At 36.1% G+C, this 21,224-nt stretch overlaps 1 protein-coding gene across 1 annotated transcript in view; it reads right to left on the bottom strand.

Annotated features, from left to right (window-relative positions):
* Positions 1-20,608, bottom strand: part of LOC110373578 (E3 ubiquitin-protein ligase MARCHF5) — a 71,033-nt gene extending 50,425 nt beyond the window's left edge. Inside the window, exons 1-2 of the mRNA XM_064040096.1 lie at positions 20,086-20,608; positions 15,022-15,267 (exon numbers count right to left, since the gene is read on the bottom strand). Of these exons, the coding sequence (XP_063896166.1) occupies positions 15,022-15,267; positions 20,086-20,259 (420 nt within the window). The 5' untranslated portion in view covers positions 20,260-20,608. The remainder of the gene's footprint in view (positions 1-15,021; positions 15,268-20,085) is intronic.
* Positions 20,609-21,224: the final 616 nt, after the last annotated feature.

The following is a 21,224-nucleotide window of genomic DNA, read 5'->3' as shown; positions in this document are numbered from 1 at the left end:
TTCATGTTAAGAGTGAAGTAAAGAACCTACTTTGACCACTCCCAGTACTGGGCAAATGCCAAAGACTTTGTTAAGTGACTATCTGAGGAGAACATTTGAATCAGTTTTTCTCGGTCTCCTTTGACCGATTTCAAAAATATTTTAATTTCATGTTAAAAGTGAATTAAGGAACCTATTTCAATCACTCCCACTACTGGGTAAATAAGACAGGCTTTGTAAAGCGACTGTTCATGTGGAATATTAGAACCGGTTTTCTCCGGACCCCAGGGCCGATTTCAAAAATATTTGGATTTCATGTTAAGAGTGAAGTAAAGAACCTATTTTGACCACTCCCACTACTGGGCAAATGCCAAAGACTTTGTTAAGTGACTATCTAAGGACAACATTTGAATCGGTTTTTCTCGGGACCCCTGGGACTGATTTCAAAAATATTTTAATTTCATGTTAAAAGTGAAGTAAGGAACCTATTTCAATCACTCCCACTACTGGGTAAATAAGACAGGCTTTGTAAAGCGACTGTTCATGTGGAATATTAGAACCGGTTTTCTCCGGACCCCAAGGACTGATTTCAAAAATATTTTGATTTCATGTTAAGAGTGAAGTAAAGAACCTACTTTGACCACTCCCAGTACTGGGCAAATGCCAAAGACTTTGTTAAGTGACTATCTGAGGAGAACATTTGAATCAGTTTTTTTCTCGGGTCTCCTTTGACCGATTTCAAAAATATTTTAATTTCATGTTAAAAGTGAATTAATGAACCTATTTCAATCACTCCCACTACTGGGTAAATAAGACAGGCTTTGTAAAGCGACTGTTCATGTGGAATATTAGAACCGGGATTTCTCCGGACCCCAAGGACTGATTTCAAAAATATTTTGATTTCATGTTAAGAGTGAAGTAAAGAACCTACTTTGACCACTCCCAGTACTGGGCAAATGCCAAAGACTTTGTTAAGTGACTATCTGAGGAGAACATTTGAATCAGTTTTTCTCGGTCTCCTTTGACCGATTTCAAAAATATTTTAATTTCATGTTAAAAGTGAATTAAGGAACCTATTTCAATCACTCCCACTACTGGGTAAATAAGACAGGCTTTGTAAAGCGACTGTTCATGTGGAATATTAGAACCGGTTTTCTCCGACCCCAAGGACTGATTTCAAAAATATTTTGATTTCATGTTAAGAGTGAAGTAAAGAACCTACTTTGACCACTCCCAGTACTGGGCAAATGCCAAAGACTTTGTTAAGTGACTATCTGAGGAGAACATTTGAATCGGTTTTTTCTCGGTCACCTTTGACCGATTTCAAAAATATTTTAATTTCATGTTAAAAGTGAATTAAGGAACCTATTTCAATCACTCCCACTACTGGGTAAATAAGACAGGCTTTGTAAAGCGACTGTTCATGTGGAATATTAGAACCGGGTTTTCTCCGACCCCAAGGACTGATTTCAAAAATATTTTGATTTCATGTTAAGAGTGAAGTAAAGAACCTACTTTGACCACTGCCACTACTGGGCAAATGCCAAAGGCTTTGTTAAGTGACTATCTGAGGAGAACATTAGAATCAGTTTTTTTCTCGGGGTCTCCTTTGACCGATTTCAAAAATATTTTAATTTCATGTTAAAAGTGAATTAAGGAACCTATTTCAATCACTCCCACTACTGGGTAAATAAGACAGGCTTTGTAAAGCGACTGTTCATGTGGAATATTAGAACCGGGTTTTCTCCGGACCCCAAGGACTGATTTCAAAAATATTTTGATTTCATGTTAAGAGTGAAGTAAAGAACCTACTTTGACCACTCCCAGTACTGGGCAAATGCCAAAGACTTTGTTAAGTGACTATCTGAGGAGAACATTTGAATCAGTTTTTCTCGGTCTCCTTTGACCGATTTCAAAAATATTTTAATTTCATGTTAAAAGTGAATTAAGGAACCTATTTCAATCACTCCCACTACTGGGTAAATAAGACAGGCTTTGTAAAGCGACTGTTCATGTGGAATATTAGAACCGGGTTTTCTCCGGACCCCAAGGACTGATTTCAAAAATATTTTGATTTCATGTTAAGAGTGAAGTAAAGAACCTACTTTGACCACTCCCAGTACTGGGCAAATGCCAAAGACTTTGTTAAGTGACTATCTGAGGAGAACATTTGAATCGGTTTTTTTTCTCGGGTCACCTTTGACCGATTTCAAAAATATTTTAATTTCATGTTAAAAGTGAATTAAGGAACCTATTTCAATCACTCCCACTACTGGGTAAATAAGACAGGCTTTGTAAAGCGACTGTTCATGTGGAATATTAGAACCGGGTTTTCTCCGACCCCAAGGACTGATTTCAAAAATATTTTGATTTCATGTTAAGAGTGAAGTAAAGAACCTACTTTGACCACTCCCAGTACTGGGCAAATGCCAAAGACTTTGTTAAGTGACTATCTGAGGAGAACATTTGAATCGGTTTTTTTTCTCGGGTCACCTTTGACCGATTTCAAAAATATTTTAATTTCATGTTAAAAGTGAATTAAGGAACCTATTTCAATCACTCCCACTACTGGGTAAATAAGACAGGCTTTGTAAAGCGACTGTTCATGTGGAATATTAGAACCGGGTTTCTCCGGACCCCAAGGACTGATTTCAAAAATATTTTGATTTCATGTTAAGAGTGAAGTAAAGAACCTACTTTGACCACTGCCACTACTGGGCAAATGCCAAAGGCTTTGTTAAGTGACTATCTGAGGAGAACATTTGAATCAGTTTTTTTCTCGGGTCTCCTTTGACTGATTTCAAAAATATTTTAATTTCATGTTAAAAGTGAATTAAGGAACCTATTTCAATCACTCCCACTACTGGGTAAATAAGACAGGCTTTGTAAAGCGACTGTTCATGTGGAATATTAGAACCGGGTTTTCTCCGGACCCCAAGGACTGATTTCAAAAATATTTTGATTTCATGTTAAGAGTGAAGTAAAGAACCTACTTTGACCACTCCCAGTACTGGGCAAATGCCAAAGACTTTGTTAAGTGACTATCTGAGGAGAACATTTGAATCAGTTTTTTTCTCGGGTCTCCTTTGACCGATTTCAAAAATATTTTAATTTCATGTTAAAAGTGAATTAAGGAACCTATTTCAATCACTCCCACTACTGGGTAAATAAGACAGGCTTTGTAAAGCGACTGTTCATGTGGAATATTAGAACCGGGTTTTCTCCGGACCCCAGGGGCCGATTTCAAAAATATTTGGATTTCATGTTAAGAGTGAAGTAAAGAACCTATTTTGACCACTCCCACTACTGGGCAAATGCCAAAGACTTTGTTAAGTGACTATCTAAGGACAACATTTGAATCGGTTTTCTCGGGACCCTGGGACTGATTTCAAAAATATTTTAATTTCATGTTAAAAGTGAAGTAAGGAACCTATTTCAATCACTCCCACTACTGGGTAAATAAGACAGGCTTTGTAAAGCGACTGTTCATGTGGAATATTAGAACCGGGTTTTCTCGGACCCCAAGGACTGATTTCAAAAATATTTTGATTTCATGTTAAGAGTGAAGTAAAGAACCTACTTTGACCACTCCCAGTACTGGGCAAATGCCAAAGACTTTGTTAAGTGACTATCTGAGGAGAACATTTGAATCAGTTTTTTTCTCGGGTCTCCTTTGACCGATTTCAAAGATATTTTAATTTCATGTTAAAAGTGAATTAAGGAACCTATTTCAATCACTCCCACTACTGGGTAAATAAGACAGGCTTTGTAAAGCGACTGTTCATGTGGAATATTAGAACCGGTTTTCTCCGACCCCAAGGACTGATTTCAAAAATATTTTGATTTCATGTTAAGAGTGAAGTAAAGAACCTACTTTGACCACTCCCAGTACTGGGCAAATGCCAAAGACTTTGTTAAGTGACTATCTGAGGAGAACATTTGAATCAGTTTTTTCTCGGTCTCCTTTGACCGATTTCAAAGATATTTTAATTTCATGTTAAAAGTGAATTAAGGAACCTATTTCAATCACTCCCACTACTGGGTAAATAAGACAGGCTTTGTAAAGCGACTGTTCATGTGGAATATTAGAACCGGGTTTTCTCCGGACCCCAAGGACTGATTTCAAAAATATTTTGATTTCATGTTAAGAGTGAAGTAAAGAACCTACTTTGACCACTGCCACTACTGGGCAAATGCCAAAGACTTTGTTAAGTGACTATCTGAGGAGAACATTTAAATCGGTTTTTTTTCTCGGGTCACCTTTGACCGATTTCAAAAATATTTTAATTTCATGTTAAAAGTGAATTAAGGAACCTATTTCAATCACTCCCACTACTGGGTAAATAAGACAGGCTTTGTAAAGCGACTGTTCATGTGGAATATTAGAACCGGTTTTCTCCGGACCCCAAGGACTGATTTCAAAAATATTTTGATTTCATGTTAAGAGTGAAGTAAAGAACCTACTTTGACCACTGCCACTACTGGGCAAATGCCAAAGGCTTTGTTAAGTGACTATCTGAGGAGAACATTTGAATCAGTTTTTTTCTCGGGTCTCCTTTGACTGATTTCAAAAATATTTTAATTTCATGTTAAAAGTGAATTAAGGAACCTATTTCAATCACTCCCACTACTGGGTAAATAAGACAGGCTTTGTAAAGCGACTGTTCATGTGGAATATTAGAACCGGGTTTTCTCCGACCCCAAGGACTGATTTCAAAAATATTTTGATTTCATGTTAAGAGTGAAGTAAAGAACCTACTTTGACCACTCCCAGTACTGGGCAAATGCCAAAGACTTTGTTAAGTGACTATCTGAGGAGAACATTTGAATCGGTTTTTTTTCTCGGGTCACCTTTGACCGATTTCAAAAATATTTTAATTTCATGTTAAAAGTGAATTAAGGAACCTATTTCAATCACTCCCACTACTGGGTAAATAAGACAGGCTTTGTAAAGCGACTGTTCATGTGGAATATTAGAACCGGGTTTTCTCCGACCCCAAGGACTGATTTCAAAAATATTTTGATTTCATGTTAAGAGTGAAGTAAAGAACCTACTTTGACCACTGCCACTACTGGGCAAATGCCAAAGGCTTTGTTAAGTGACTATCTGAGGAGAACATTTGAATCAGTTTTTTCTCGGTCTCCTTTGACTGATTTCAAAAATATTTTAATTTCATGTTAAAAGTGAATTAAGGAACCTATTTCAATCACTCCCACTACTGGGTAAATAAGACAGGCTTTGTAAAGCGACTGTTCATGTGGAATATTAGAACCGGTTTTCTCCGACCCCAAGGACTGATTTCAAAAATATTTTGATTTCATGTTAAGAGTGAAGTAAAGAACCTACTTTGACCACTCCCAGTACTGGGCAAATGCCAAAGACTTTGTTAAGTGACTATCTGAGGAGAACATTTGAATCAGTTTTTCTCGGTCTCCTTTGACCGATTTCAAAAATATTTTAATTTCATGTTAAAAGTGAATTAAGGAACCTATTTCAATCACTCCCACTACTGGGTAAATAAGACAGGCTTTGTAAAGCGACTGTTCATGTGGAATATTAGAACCGGTTTTCTCCGACCCCAAGGACTGATTTCAAAAATATTTTGATTTCATGTTAAGAGTGAAGTAAAGAACCTACTTTGACCACTCCCAGTACTGGGCAAATGCCAAAGACTTTGTTAAGTGACTATCTGAGGAGAACATTTGAATCAGTTTTTTCTCGGTCTCCTTTGACTGATTTCAAAAATATTTTAATTTCATGTTAAAAGTGAATTAAGGAACCTAGTTCAATCACTCCCACTACTGGGTAAATAAGACAGGCTTTGTAAAGCGACTGTTCATGTGGAATATTAGAACCGGTTTTCTCCGACCCCAAGGACTGATTTCAAAAATATTTTGATTTCATGTTAAGAGTGAAGTAAAGAACCTACTTTGACCACTCCCAGTACTGGGCAAATGCCAAAGACTTTGTTAAGTGACTATCTGAGGAGAACATTTGAATCAGTTTTTCTCGGTCTCCTTTGACCGATTTCAAAAATATTTTAATTTCATGTTAAAAGTGAATTAAGGAACCTATTTAAATCATTCCCACTACTGGGTAAATAAGACAGGCTTTGTAAAGCGACTGTTCATGTGGAATATTAGAACCGGGTTTTCTCCGGACCCCAAGGACTGATTTCAAAAATATTTTGATTTCATGTTAAGAGTGAAGTAAAGAACCTACTTTGACCACTCCCAGTACTGGGCAAATGCCAAAGACTTTGTTAAGTGACTATCTGAGGAGAACATTTGAATCAGTTTTTCTCGGTCTCCTTTGACCGATTTCAAAAATATTTTAATTTCATGTTAAAAGTGAATTAAGGAACCTATTTCAATCACTCCCACTACTGGGTAAATAAGACAGGCTTTGTAAAGCGACTGTTCATGTGGAATATTAGAACCGGGTTTTCTCCGGACCCCAAGGACTGATTTCAAAAATATTTTGATTTCATGTTAAGAGTGAAGTAAAGAACCTACTTTGACCACTCCCAGTACTGGGCAAATGCCAAAGACTTTGTTAAGTGACTATCTGAGGAGAACATTTGAATCAGTTTTTCTCGGTCTCCTTTGACCGATTTCAAAAATATTTTAATTTCATGTTAAAAGTGAATTAAGGAACCTATTTCAATCACTCCCACTACTGGGTAAATAAGACAGGCTTTGTAAAGCGACTGTTCATGTGGAATATTAGAACCGGTTTTCTCCGGACCCCAAGGACTGATTTCAAAAATATTTTGATTTCATGTTAAGAGTGAAGTAAAGAACCTACTTTGACCACTCCCAGTACTGGGCAAATGCCAAAGACTTTGTTAAGTGACTATCTGAGGAGAACATTTGAATCAGTTTTTTCTCGGTCTCCTTTGACCGATTTCAAAAATATTTTAATTTCATGTTAAAAGTGAATTAAGGAACCTATTTCAATCACTCCCACTACTGGGTAAATAAGACAGGCTTTGTAAAGCGACTGTTCATGTGGAATATTAGAACCGGGTTTTCTCCGGACCCCAAGGACTGATTTCAAAAATATTTTGATTTCATGTTAAGAGTGAAGTAAAGAACCTACTTTGACCACTCCCACTACTGGGCAAATGCCAAAGACTTTGTTAAGTGACTATCTGAGGAGAACATTTGAATCGGTTTTTTTTCTCGGGTCACCTTTGACCGATTTCAAAAATATTTTAATTTCATGTTAAAAGTGAATTAAGGAACCTATTTCAATCACTCCCACTACTGGGTAAATAAGACAGGCTTTGTAAAGCGACTGTTCATGTGGAATATTAGAACCGGTTTTCTCCGACCCCAAGGACTGATTTCAAAAATATTTTGATTTCATGTTAAGAGTGAAGTAAAGAACCTACTTTGACCACTGCCACTACTGGGCAAATGCCAAAGGCTTTGTTAAGTGACTATCTGAGGAGAACATTTGAATCAGTTTTTTCTCGGTCTCCTTTGACTGATTTCAAAAATATTTTAATTTCATGTTAAAAGTGAATTAAGGAACCTATTTCAATCACTCCCACTACTGGGTAAATAAGACAGGCTTTGTAAAGCGACTGTTCATGTGGAATATTAGAACCGGGTTTTCTCCGACCCCAAGGACTGATTTCAAAAATATTTTGATTTCATGTTAAGAGTGAAGTAAAGAACCTACTTTGACCACTCCCAGTACTGGGCAAATGCCAAAGACTTTGTTAAGTGACTATCTGAGGAGAACATTTGAATCGGTTTTTTTTCTCGGGTCACCTTTGACCGATTTCAAAAATATTTTAATTTCATGTTAAAAGTGAATTAAGGAACCTATTTCAATCACTCCCACTACTGGGTAAATAAGACAGGCTTTGTAAAGCGACTGTTCATGTGGAATATTAGAACCGGGTTTTCTCCGACCCCAAGGACTGATTTCAAAAATATTTTGATTTCATGTTAAGAGTGAAGTAAAGAACCTACTTTGACCACTCCCAGTACTGGGCAAATGCCAAAGACTTTGTTAAGTGACTATCTGAGGAGAACATTTGAATCAGTTTTTTCTCGGTCTCCTTTGACCGATTTCAAAAATATTTTAATTTCATGTTAAAAGTGAATTAAGGAACCTATTTCAATCACTCCCACTACTGGGTAAATAAGACAGGCTTTGTAAAGCGACTGTTCATGTGGAATATTAGAACCGGGTTTTCTCCGACCCCAAGGACTGATTTCAAAAATATTTTGATTTCATGTTAAGAGTGAAGTAAAGAACCTACTTTGACCACTCCCAGTACTGGGCAAATGCCAAAGACTTTGTTAAGTGACTATCTGAGGAGAACATTTGAATCGGTTTTTTCTCGGTCTCCTTTGACCGATTTCAAAAATATTTTAATTTCATGTTAAAAGTGAATTAAGGAACCTATTTCAATCACTCCCACTACTGGGTAAATAAGACAGGCTTTGTAAAGCGACTGTTCATGTGGAATATTAGAACCGGGTTTTCTCCGACCCCAAGGACTGATTTCAAAAATATTTTGATTTCATGTTAAGAGTGAAGTAAAGAACCTACTTTGACCACTCCCAGTACTGGGCAAATGCCAAAGACTTTGTTAAGTGACTATCTGAGGAGAACATTTGAATCAGTTTTTCTCGGTCTCCTTTGACCGATTTCAAAAATATTTTAATTTCATGTTAAAAGTGAATTAAGGAACCTATTTCAATCACTCCCACTACTGGGTAAATAAGACAGGCTTTGTAAAGCGACTGTTCATGTGGAATATTAGAACCGGGTTTTCTCCGACCCCAAGGACTGATTTCAAAAATATTTTGATTTCATGTTAAGAGTGAAGTAAAGAACCTACTTTGACCACTCCCAGTACTGGGCAAATGCCAAAGACTTTGTTAAGTGACTATCTGAGGAGAACATTTGAATCAGTTTTTCTCGGTCTCCTTTGACCGATTTCAAAAATATTTTAATTTCATGTTAAAAGTGAATTAAGGAACCTATTTAAATCATTCCCACTACTGGGTAAATAAGACAGGCTTTGTAAAGCGACTGTTCATGTGGAATATTAGAACCGGTTTTCTCCGACCCCAAGGACTGATTTCAAAAATATTTTGATTTCATGTTAAGAGTGAAGTAAAGAACCTACTTTGACCACTCCCAGTACTGGGCAAATGCCAAAGACTTTGTTAAGTGACTATCTGAGGAGAACATTTGAATCGGTTTTTTCTCGGTCTCCTTTGACCGATTTCAAAAATATTTTAATTTCATGTTAAAAGTGAATTAAGGAACCTATTTCAATCACTCCCACTACTGGGTAAATAAGACAGGCTTTGTAAAGCGACTGTTCATGTGGAATATTAGAACCGGTTTTCTCCGACCCCAAGGACTGATTTCAAAAATATTTTGATTTCATGTTAAGAGTGAAGTAAAGAACCTACTTTGACCACTGCCACTACTGGGCAAATGCCAAAGGCTTTGTTAAGTGACTATCTGAGGAGAACATTTGAATCAGTTTTTCTCGGTCTCCTTTGACTGATTTCAAAAATATTTTAATTTCATGTTAAAAGTGAAGTAAGGAACCTATTTCAATCACTCCCACTACTGGGTAAATAAGACAGGCTTTGTAAAGCGACTGTTCATGTGGAATATTAGAACCGGTTTTCTCCGACCCCAAGGACTGATTTCAAAAATATTTTGATTTCATGTTAAGAGTGAAGTAAAGAACCTACTTTGACCACTGCCACTACTGGGCAAATGCCAAAGGCTTTGTTAAGTGACTATCTGAGGAGAACATTTGAATCAGTTTTTTCTCGGTCTCCTTTGACCGATTTCAAAAATATTTTAATTTCATGTTAAAAGTGAATTAAGGAACCTATTTCAATCACTCCCACTACTGGGTAAATAAGACAGGCTTTGTAAAGCGACTGTTCATGTGGAATATTAGAACCGGTTTTCTCCGACCCCAAGGACTGATTTCAAAAATATTTTGATTTCATGTTAAGAGTGAAGTAAAGAACCTACTTTGACCACTCCCAGTACTGGGCAAATGCCAAAGACTTTGTTAAGTGACTATCTGAGGAGAACATTTGAATCAGTTTTTTCTCGGTCTCCTTTGACCGATTTCAAAAATATTTTAATTTCATGTTAAAAGTGAATTAAGGAACCTATTTCAATCACTCCCACTACTGGGTAAATAAGACAGGCTTTGTAAAGCGACTGTTCATGTGGAATATTAGAACCGGTTTTCTCCGGACCCCAGGGCCGATTTCAAAAATATTTGGATTTCATGTTAAGAGTGAAGTAAAGAACCTATTTTGACCACTCCCACTACTGGGCAAATGCCAAAGACTTTGTTAAGTGACTATCTAAGGACAACATTTGAATCGGTTTTCTCGGGACCCTGGGACTGATTTCAAAAATATTTTAATTTCATGTTAAAAGTGAAGTAAGGAACCTATTTCAATCACTCCCACTACTGGGTAAATAAGACAGGCTTTGTAAAGCGACTGTTCATGTGGAATATTAGAACCGGGTTTTCTCCGGACCCCAAGGACTGATTTCAAAAATATTTTGATTTCATGTTAAGAGTGAAGTAAAGAACCTACTTTGACCACTGCCACTACTGGGCAAATGCCAAAGGCTTTGTTAAGTGACTATCTGAGGAGAACATTTGAATCAGTTTTTTCTCGGTCTCCTTTGACTGATTTCAAAAATATTTTAATTTCATGTTAAAAGTGAATTAAGGAACCTATTTCAATCACTCCCACTACTGGGTAAATAAGACAGGCTTTGTAAAGCGACTGTTCATGTGGAATATTAGAACCGGTTTTCTCCGACCCCAAGGACTGATTTCAAAAATATTTTGATTTCATGTTAAGAGTGAAGTAAAGAACCTACTTTGACCACTCCCAGTACTGGGCAAATGCCAAAGACTTTGTTAAGTGACTATCTGAGGAGAACATTTGAATCAGTTTTTTCGGGTCTCCTTTGACCGATTTCAAAAATATTTTAATTTCATGTTAAAAGTGAATTAAGGAACCTATTTCAATCACTCCCACTACTGGGTAAATAAGACAGGCTTTGTAAAGCGACTGTTCATGTGGAATATTAGAACCGGGTTTTCTCCGACCCCAAGGACTGATTTCAAAAATATTTTGATTTCATGTTAAGAGTGAAGTAAAGAACCTACTTTGACCACTCCCAGTACTGGGCAAATGCCAAAGACTTTGTTAAGTGACTATCTGAGGAGAACATTTGAATCAGTTTTTTTCTCGGGTCTCCTTTGACCGATTTCAAAAATATTTTAATTTCATGTTAAAAGTGAATTAAGGAACCTATTTCAATCACTCCCACTACTGGGTAAATAAGACAGGCTTTGTAAAGCGACTGTTCATGTGGAATATTAGAACCGGTTTTCTCCGGACCCCAGGGCCGATTTCAAAATATTTGGATTTCATGTTAAGAGTGAAGTAAAGAACCTATTTTGACCACTCCCACTACTGGGCAAATGCCAAAGACTTTGTTAAGTGACTATCTAAGGACAACATTTGAATCGGTTTTTCTCGGGACCCCTGGGACTGATTTCAAAAATATTTTAATTTCATGTTAAAAGTGAAGTAAGGAACCTATTTCAATCACTCCCACTACTGGGTAAATAAGACAGGCTTTGTAAAGCGACTGTTCATGTGGAATATTAGAACCGGTTTTCTCCGACCCCAAGGACTGATTTCAAAAATATTTTGATTTCATGTTAAGAGTGAAGTAAAGAACCTACTTTGACCACTGCCACTACTGGGCAAATGCCAAAGGCTTTGTTAAGTGACTATCTGAGGAGAACATTTGAATCAGTTTTTTTCTCGGGTCTCCTTTGACTGATTTCAAAAATATTTTAATTTCATGTCAAAAGTGAATTAAGGAACCTATTTCAATCACTCCCACTACTGGGTAAATAAGACAGGCTTTGTAAAGCGACTGTTCATGTGGAATATTAGAACCGGTTTTCTCCGACCCCAAGGACTGATTTCAAAAATATTTTGATTTCATGTTAAGAGTGAAGTAAAGAACCTACTTTGACCACTGCCACTACTGGGCAAATGCCAAAGGCTTTGTTAAGTGACTATCTGAGGAGAACATTTGAATCAGTTTTTTTCTCGGGTCTCCTTTGACTGATTTCAAAAATATTTTAATTTCATGTTAAAAGTGAATTAAGGAACCTATTTCAATCACTCCCACTACTGGGTAAATAAGACAGGCTTTGTAAAGCGACTGTTCATGTGGAATATTAGAACCGGTTTTCTCCGACCCCAAGGACTGATTTCAAAAATATTTTGATTTCATGTTAAGAGTGAAGTAAAGAACCTACTTTGACCACTCCCAGTACTGGGCAAATGCCAAAGACTTTGTTAAGTGACTATCTGAGGAGAACATTTGAATCAGTTTTTTCTCGGTCTCCTTTGACCGATTTCAAAAATATTTTAATTTCATGTTAAAAGTGAATTAAGGAACCTATTTCAATCACTCCCACTACTGGGTAAATAAGACAGGCTTTGTAAAGCGACTGTTCATGTGGAATATTAGAACCGGGTTTTCTCCGGACCCCAAGGACTGATTTCAAAAATATTTTGATTTCATGTTAAGAGTGAAGTAAAGAACCTACTTTGACCACTCCCAGTACTGGACAAATGCCAAAGACTTTGTTAAGTGACTATCTGAGGAGAACATTTGAATCAGTTTTTTTCTCGGGTCTCCTTTGACCGATTTCAAAAATATTTTAATTTCATGTTGAAAAGGGAATTAAGGAACCTATTTCAATCACTCCCACTACTGGGCAAATAAGACAGGCTTTGTAAAGCGACTGTTCATGTGGAATATTAGAACCGGGTTTTCTCCGGACCCCAAGGACTGATTTCAAAAATATTTTGATTTCATGTTAAGAGTGAAGTAAAGAACCTATTTTGACCACTCCCACTACTGGGCAAATGCCAAAGACTTTGTTAAGTGACTATCTAAGGACAACATTTGAATCGGTTTTTCTCGGGACCCCTGGGACTGATTTCAAAAATATTTTAATTTCATGTTAAAAGTGAAGTAAGGAACCTATTTCAATCACTCCCACTACTGGGTAAATAAGACAGGCTTTGTAAAGCAACTGTTCATGTGGAATATTAGAACCGGGTTTTCTCCGGACCCCAAGGACTGATTTCAAAAATATTTTGATTTCATGTTAAGAGTGAAGTAAAGAACCTACTTTGACCACTCCCAGTACTGGGCAAATGCCAAAGACTTTGTTAAGTGACTATCTGAGGAGAACATTTGAATCAGTTTTTTTCTCGGGTCTCCTTTGACTGATTTCAAAAATATTTTAATTTCATGTTAAAAGTGAATTTAGGAACCTATTTCAATCACTCCCACTACTGGGTAAATAAGACAGGCTTTGTAAAGCGACTGTTCATGTGGAATATTAGAACCGGGTTTTCTCCGACCCCAAGGACTGATTTCAAAAATATTTTGATTTCATGTTAAGAGTGAAGTAAAGAACCTACTTTGACCACTCCCAGTACTGGGCAAATGCCAAAGACTTTGTTAAGTGACTATCTGAGGAGAACATTTGAATCAGTTTTTTCTCGGTCTCCTTTGACCGATTTCAAAAATATTTTAATTTCATGTTAAAAGTGAATTAAGGAACCTATTTCAATCACTCCCACTACTGGGTAAATAAGACAGGCTTTGTAAAGCGACTGTTCATGTGGAATATTAGAACCGGGTTTTCTCCGGACCCCAGGGGCCGATTTCAAAAATATTTGGATTTCATGTTAAGAGTGAAGTAAAGAACCTATTTTGACCACTCCCACTACTGGGCAAATGCCAAAGACTTTGTTAAGTGACTATCTAAGGACAACATTTGAATCGGTTTTTCTCGGGACCCCTGGGACTGATTTCAAAAATATTTTAATTTCATGTTAAAAGTGAAGTAAGGAACCTATTTCAATCACTCCCACTACTGGGCAAATAAGACAGGCTTTGTAAAGCGACTGTTCATGTGGAATATTAGAACCAGTTTTTCTCTGGACCCCAAGGACCGATTTCAAAAATATTTTGATTTCATGTTAAGAGTGAAGTAAAGAACCTATTTTGACCACTCCCACTACTGGGTAAATGCCAAAGACTTTGTTAAGTGACTATCTAAGGAGAACATTTGAATCGGTTTTCTCGGGACCCTGGGACTGATTTCAAAAATATTTTAATTTCATGTTAAAAGTGAAGTAAGGAACCTATTTCAATCACTCCCACTACTGGGTAAATAAGACAGGCTTTGTTAAGCAACTGTTCATGTGGAATATTAGAACCGGTTTTTCTCCGGACCCCAGGGACCGATTTCAAAAATATTTGGATTTCATGTTAAGAGTGAAGTAAAGAACCTATTTTGACCACTCCCACTACTGGGAAAATGCCAAAGACTTTGTTAAGTGACTATCTAAGGAGAACATTTGAATCGGTTTTTCGCGGGACCCCTGGGACCGATTTCAAAAATATTTTAATTTCGTGTTAAGATTGAAGTAAAGAACCTACTTTGACCACTCTTACTACTGGGCAAATGGCTCAGGCCTTGTAAAGTGACTCTTCGTGGAGAATATTTGAACCGGTTTTCCTCAGGACCCCAGGGAGCGATTTCAAAAATATTTGCATTACGTGTTCAGAGTGCACTAAGGAACCCCCTGGAACTACTCCCATTGCTGGGCAAACTATGAGCCCAGACCCTGGCATTGTCCTTTGCCCTATTTCATCACCCTACTGAAATCATCATATGAAATAGTGAATTAAATGGCGCCAGGTATTCGTGACAAATCAAATGAGCTGATCAGTATTCATCGGATTTTATGCAAGAAGATATTTTATGGGGTAATAAGTTACCCAAACTATTTAATGTATGTAGTGCAGAGCATCTACATAAATATATGTTTATGTAGATATTGGTACCTATAAGTATGGGTGTCTAAAAATCTGAACGAAATTACACTTAAGACTAATCTTACCTGCATTACGGTAACAGCTCCGTACGTAATGGCGATCCAGTATATGGATCCCAACAGGACTCCTCCAGCAATGAAGGGGCAAATCTTGTGGGTAATGTCCTCCATAGCATCCAAGAGTGCAACAAAAGCCCCCATAGAGGGGAACACTACAATATACTCCGCTTTACACTGAGGACACAGCACTTTACGAGTTATATTGCCTCTTTGCTTTTCGTCCACCCACCGTTGGAGGCAACTTTGATGTACCTGCAACAAGGACAGACAATTCTTTAATCGTTTGGCTCAACTGATTAGAGACACACCTGGGTACCTATTCGATAACGATGATATAATTGTAGAAAAGAGAAGAGACATATCGATAAAACTGTATAGTGATGGCGATGCATATTAGGGAAAGGGAACATCGAGTTCTTAAAAATCAACTTTCAAGCACACTAAAAAGCGGGAACAAGCATTTTTGCGAATCATACGAGCTCGGGAAAATGTTGTCATGCAGGCTGCCAGTCAGAGCTTGTTTTTATAACCTTTGCAAATCTACTTTCATTTCTCAGTGTCTCCAACAATATCGTCTAAAAATAAGATCAGCTAATGTCATGATAGTAGATATAGAAGTCTGTTGTATTAATGCCTATCAGCGTAGTGTCAATAGAATGAATACAGAGTTCATGGCTGCTGTTAACAATGACATTCTGTAACCGCTGGGACGATTGTCATTGAAGCACTGTGTCGCAATTAATCAACTGCATAAAAACACAAATACACAGAATAAAGGTGATTGACTGATGTTATCAAGGATGTTTTAAAAGAGAATTTATTGGTATGGGCATTGTCCATACAGGCTTGACCAATGGAGATTTAACAATCGTGTTTCTTTTTAGGTTGAATTCCTCGGAATTGTCAGGTATTTACCGTTTGATAAACTTCGAATTCAAAAGTAGCACTCTTATTTAAATATGTACCTATATTATTTTTTCAGCGACAAAGAAGTTATTTAGGTCGATCCCCTGTAGTTGCGAATAATAACAGAGTCATTGACATGTTTCTGATTTTATCTACGATCAAAGATTTGACCAAGGCCTTCGAATGAGTTCATCATAAATATCTTAATGTTTCTTGTGGATGTTTCCTCGAAAAATGTATGAGATTTTTAACCTTGCTTAATCCTACAGATAACAAGAGGGCAAAAAGGGCAAATTATTTGAGCATCATCCTTTCAACTTCCGTTCAACTTGGAATACCTCAAGGTGATATTCAAAGTACTGACAATTTAGAAATAAATGATTTTTTATAAGGTTCATGATCAAAACCAGAATCGGTTCATAATTACTGGTGTCATGCAATATGGAGATAAGGGCACAGGTAGAAAAACAAATATGACAAAACCTTTTGGAAAAGGTACTTGTAACTCGAAGATTAGTGTAAATGATAATGGCCTGTAAAGTTCATTCGTCGTCCTTTTGAAGGACACATTAAGTTACAAATGTCGTTGATTTGATTGATTATACAGCTCAAATACTCTTCTGAACAAAAAATCATGTTTCGAACAGAAGTTCAATGAACCACCAATCTTGCAGTATATAATAGGGTGGTGAGCAAATCCTGTCTCAGGTACATTCTCAGTTGATTCAATCCTCTTTGCAAAGTTTTAGGAAATTGTATAAAATAAAATGCTGCGCACTGCATTGCATAATAAGAGCGTTACTTTAATGTACTAATTAAAACGCAATATTATAGTATAATGTGCTTGGAACACGCGAATAAAATGCTGCACCATTAAAATTTCTTGGTATTATCAAGGCAAGTAGGAACAATTTGTTTAAATATTATTTGCACACAGATTCCCATGTACTTGATTCAAGGTGAATTCCTACTTCTAGTACCAATTCAATACACAATGATATGAACACTGATCAATTAGATCAAAACATTAATCAATGGTGCACTTCCGTTGAAACTATTGAAAACAACCCATGACTAATAATAGGAAGTTGTTTTGATATCTAAGGTAATATTGAATCCGTAACAATCAAGATAATCCAAAAACATTATGACAAAGCAGGCATATTATTATGTATATGTAACGGTGCCTCCGTGATCCTAATTCCTCATAAATTAATGATAAAAAATGTCCTACATTTACTTTCCACATACAATAACAAATGAGCTGTCAGCATACTGATAACGCTTCAAAACAATGATTTAACTAATTATCTTGATAATAATATAAATTCGGCGTAGATAATAACGGCGTACCTTTGCAGAATGGTGTTAATAAGACAGGAACCAGGTTTATCAAATCTGGTATAAAATAATACATTTTCTATGTGACTCATTCCGTAATAGTTATCTACAAAATCATTGACATCCTGAACTACTTTATGCAATCAGGTAAAATACCAAAGTTCACTGAAATATATTTCACTTGACTATTTCACGTTCAAAACACAACAAACATAATTGGTTCCGAAGGTATTTTTGGCAAGAAACTAATAAAATTAGTCTACACACGCCAAATTAAGTTGTATTCGATTAGTCAGATTCTTATGCGATTTGTTTGAATTGCTGACTGAACAAAAACAAAGTTTGTTTCAGTGTCAAAAATTAAAGTTACTTGAAATGACTTCTGGTGTTACGGTCTACATTGACTGTTTGAAACATTTTAATTAATATTTATGGATACATTTTGCTGCGGGCAAATTATTTGACCTTTCATGTTGGTTATTTTCAAATTGAATGTTTTTTTTATTTATACCTCAAATACAAAATTGAGCTTTAATACTAGTTTTGTTTCTTCTATTGCTGTTTATGGCTACTAAATAATTTTGAATGCTGTTTGACGACAAGTATATATTTTTGACATTCAACACAATTTAGTTTGTAAATGTGAATACCATGTAGCATTTTAATTGTCATTTTATCCTCATTTGTCTTTGCGATTTTACATGATCTTCGCATGCTTTTATTGTATGTATCAATACATTCAAACTGTAATACCATAATATTTTTAAAAAGAGTAACCATGGAGTTTCTTGCCCGTTCTACTCCATAGGAAGCTACTTTAGGAATTGGCAACTAGAATAAAACTTAGTTATATTTTTGACATTCATAAGTGCTTGTAAAGGCCTAAATGAAATAAATGATTTGATTAGTTTTAGTACTTATTACATTTATTTAAATCATAGAAAACAAAATATTAAAATCTAGCACACCCCATCATTGTCATTGTCCACTTTAGATTGTTCCTTTGTCAGCATTTATTTTTATCTTAATTCTGCATGATATTGACAAGATAAATCTTGGACAAAGAATTCTATTTATTTATTTGCATCTTATGAACTGATAACCTTGATAGTGACATAGAAAACAAGAAGAAAGTGTCTTTGTGATCCTTCAGGGTAAACATTATTTATCTTTTTATTGTGTCTTTATGCTATGCCTTATTATTTTTTGGACCAAGGATACTTCATCAAAAGTAAGTTTGTATTAGGATACCCCAGAGTTCCTGATTTGCTTCCCGCAACCAAAGTCAAAGTCAAATCATTTATTTCATTTAGGCCTTTACAAGAACTTATGAATGTCAAAAATATAACTAAGTTTGATTCTAGTTGCCCAGATATAGACTATGTTAGTCTGACTTATCTACACTAATATAATAAAGAATTTGTTTGTTTGTACTGTCTGTCTACTGAACAGATTTGAAAAAATCTTACACTGTTGGAAGACCACTCTCGTCCCTAGTAAATAGGCTATATTTTATCCTGATACAGGCTGATAGTTCCCACGGGATGCATGTGAAACCGTGGGAAAACGGAAAGTAAGCTATATTACTGCACAGCTTCATAACAATCTGTTCAGATGTTTTGACATACAGTGCTGGCCAACTTACATTTACTGTTACAGCCTTTTCATCGTCCCACTGCTGGGCACAGGCCTAATCTCACATGGAGAAGGAACTTACATTTAGATTTATAATATTGATGATAAAGATGTCTATAACATACAGATACATTAAAAATAAAATCAAGTGAAACTTCACTCACAAAAGACTGTTCTGAATTAACATATTGTTTTTAAATACTAACTTTCTTGTTTCACTCTGCTTCTAACATAGCCCACTGACCCAGATTCATATTATTAAGAAAAAATAGTGAATTTGACTAACACTTGAATCCGCTTATTTGTATTTCTTCAGTTATTTTGCAATATATAGTATTACTTTTAACTAAATCTACTATACAAGCTGTTATTTTAAAATATAATGTACAGGTTTTAAGGTAATTTTCTGCACCCTAACAAGATGATATATGTCATGATACAATAAATAAAAAAAAATACAGAGGATTTGGAATTTGAGGTCAGCAATTGGATGTTTACATGACAATTCAGTTTTAAATGATCTGAATACATATAAATATTGCTGTTTATTTATTTCTAAAAGTGTATCACGCTTGTGTAATTCCCATTTATGTTGTTTGTAATAAACAATGACTCAACAGTATTTTAGTAGATTAGTAAAGACTGAGTTATTTTAATTTCATTTATTACTACCTCAGTTGGGCACTTGATAGTATGGTTCTTGTCAAAATATAGTTTCAATAAAATGCAAAACCTATGATATGCCTTTCACATAATTAATAGGAAAGGTGTGTCCCCTGTGTTTAGTAAAGAATAACAGTGGCAAAATTATAACATTTAATAAATATTTATGTAGGTACACCTACTAAACAGGTCAATACAGTTCAAGGCACCCACATAATCTCAATGATACCTCTAATATTATTTTTTTTCATTTAAAATACCCTATGACATGAAACATTGTATGTAATTGAGTATAAAGCACACTACCTAACTATTTACATATATAATACAGCTGCTACTGTTCAATACGTAATGTACTTAATCAATCTCATTTCACAATTATAAATGAAATTACAATACAATCTCATGTTTACATAAAACAATTGGAGCAAACAGCAACTTTCACTTCCTTACATGTTTATATCACAAATCGGAAGCACGGATTATGACCGCGACGATGTGGAACTAAGGCGTAGAACTACTTACCCATTTCGTGGTCCCGATGCACTTGCAAGGCTGGACCCACGCCGCAAGTCTGTCATCAGCCTCAGTTGCAAAACACACCCAACACGACTTCGTATTCTCATCTTCGGCTGGCTGCAACGTTAAACTAGAGGCCTGGGCCTGAGCCGTAGACGTAGGCTTCTCGTTAGCCATCATAAACTGCGTACACAATAACGAAATCAAAAACTCGCACTAAAAAACAGACGAGCGTATCACAACTGATCACAACAGTTCGTAACACCAACTGACGATGTTCTGCAAATCCTTGTGACGTTACTATAACAAAACCATATTTTTCTCCGCAAACGATAAAAATACTTTTGTAATCTTAATCAACAGCTGTTTGATTCGCAGGGTTTTTAGAAATTTCGTTCGTTTTGACAAGACGTTTGTGGGAAGTTGTATTTTTGATGTCTTCAAAATGAATGATGATTGAGATGAGGACTTGTGGGCAAAAACCGCAAAAACGTGAACGCGTGAACTGCGAACGTGAACGAATCTCTCTGCAGAAGGAACGAACTTCTGAACCTCTGGTTTTCTGGCATCAAATGACAGTTGGAGTTTGACAGCACTAGTGAAGCGCAATTGAATTCGGATTTAGTCGGGCACTCTAGTTTTAGTCGATTCTGGTAAAGCATTTTTTAATAATGCAATTTTACATTATATTTACGTTCTTATAGGTTAGATCTACCTTTCTGATTGATCAGATATTGAAAAATGTATAGTCTGTTTTTTAATCTCGTAGACTAAATTGACATTTGCAAAATGTCAAACTTCCAAATAATTTTGCTAGCTCTGTGGTGCAGTGTTGTACTTACGATACCGGTTCGTTGAATCGTAACTTTTTACAATAAGTCATCCTGAAATAATGGGCTTATCCTTGATGATTACGCATGGCTTTGCGTGGTCAGATATCCCTGGCAGTTTGTAGCACGTCGTACAGCCATGTGTACGTACGTGAATTTTAAATATAAAACTTTGAATGAATATTAAATTCGTCTATTATAGATAAAAAGTTACGATTCAACGAACCGGTATCGTAAGTACAACACTGCACCACAGAGCTAGCAAAATTATGTGGAAGTTTGTCATTTTGCAAGTGTCAATTTAGTCTACGAGAT

This window comes from Helicoverpa armigera, chromosome 21 (assembly GCF_030705265.1).
Source record: "Helicoverpa armigera isolate CAAS_96S chromosome 21, ASM3070526v1, whole genome shotgun sequence".
In the NCBI taxonomy this organism is placed as follows: domain Eukaryota; kingdom Metazoa; phylum Arthropoda; class Insecta; order Lepidoptera; family Noctuidae; genus Helicoverpa; species Helicoverpa armigera.
Note: the sequence above shows the minus strand (reverse complement) of the source record. Positions and strands in the feature narration are given on the sequence as shown.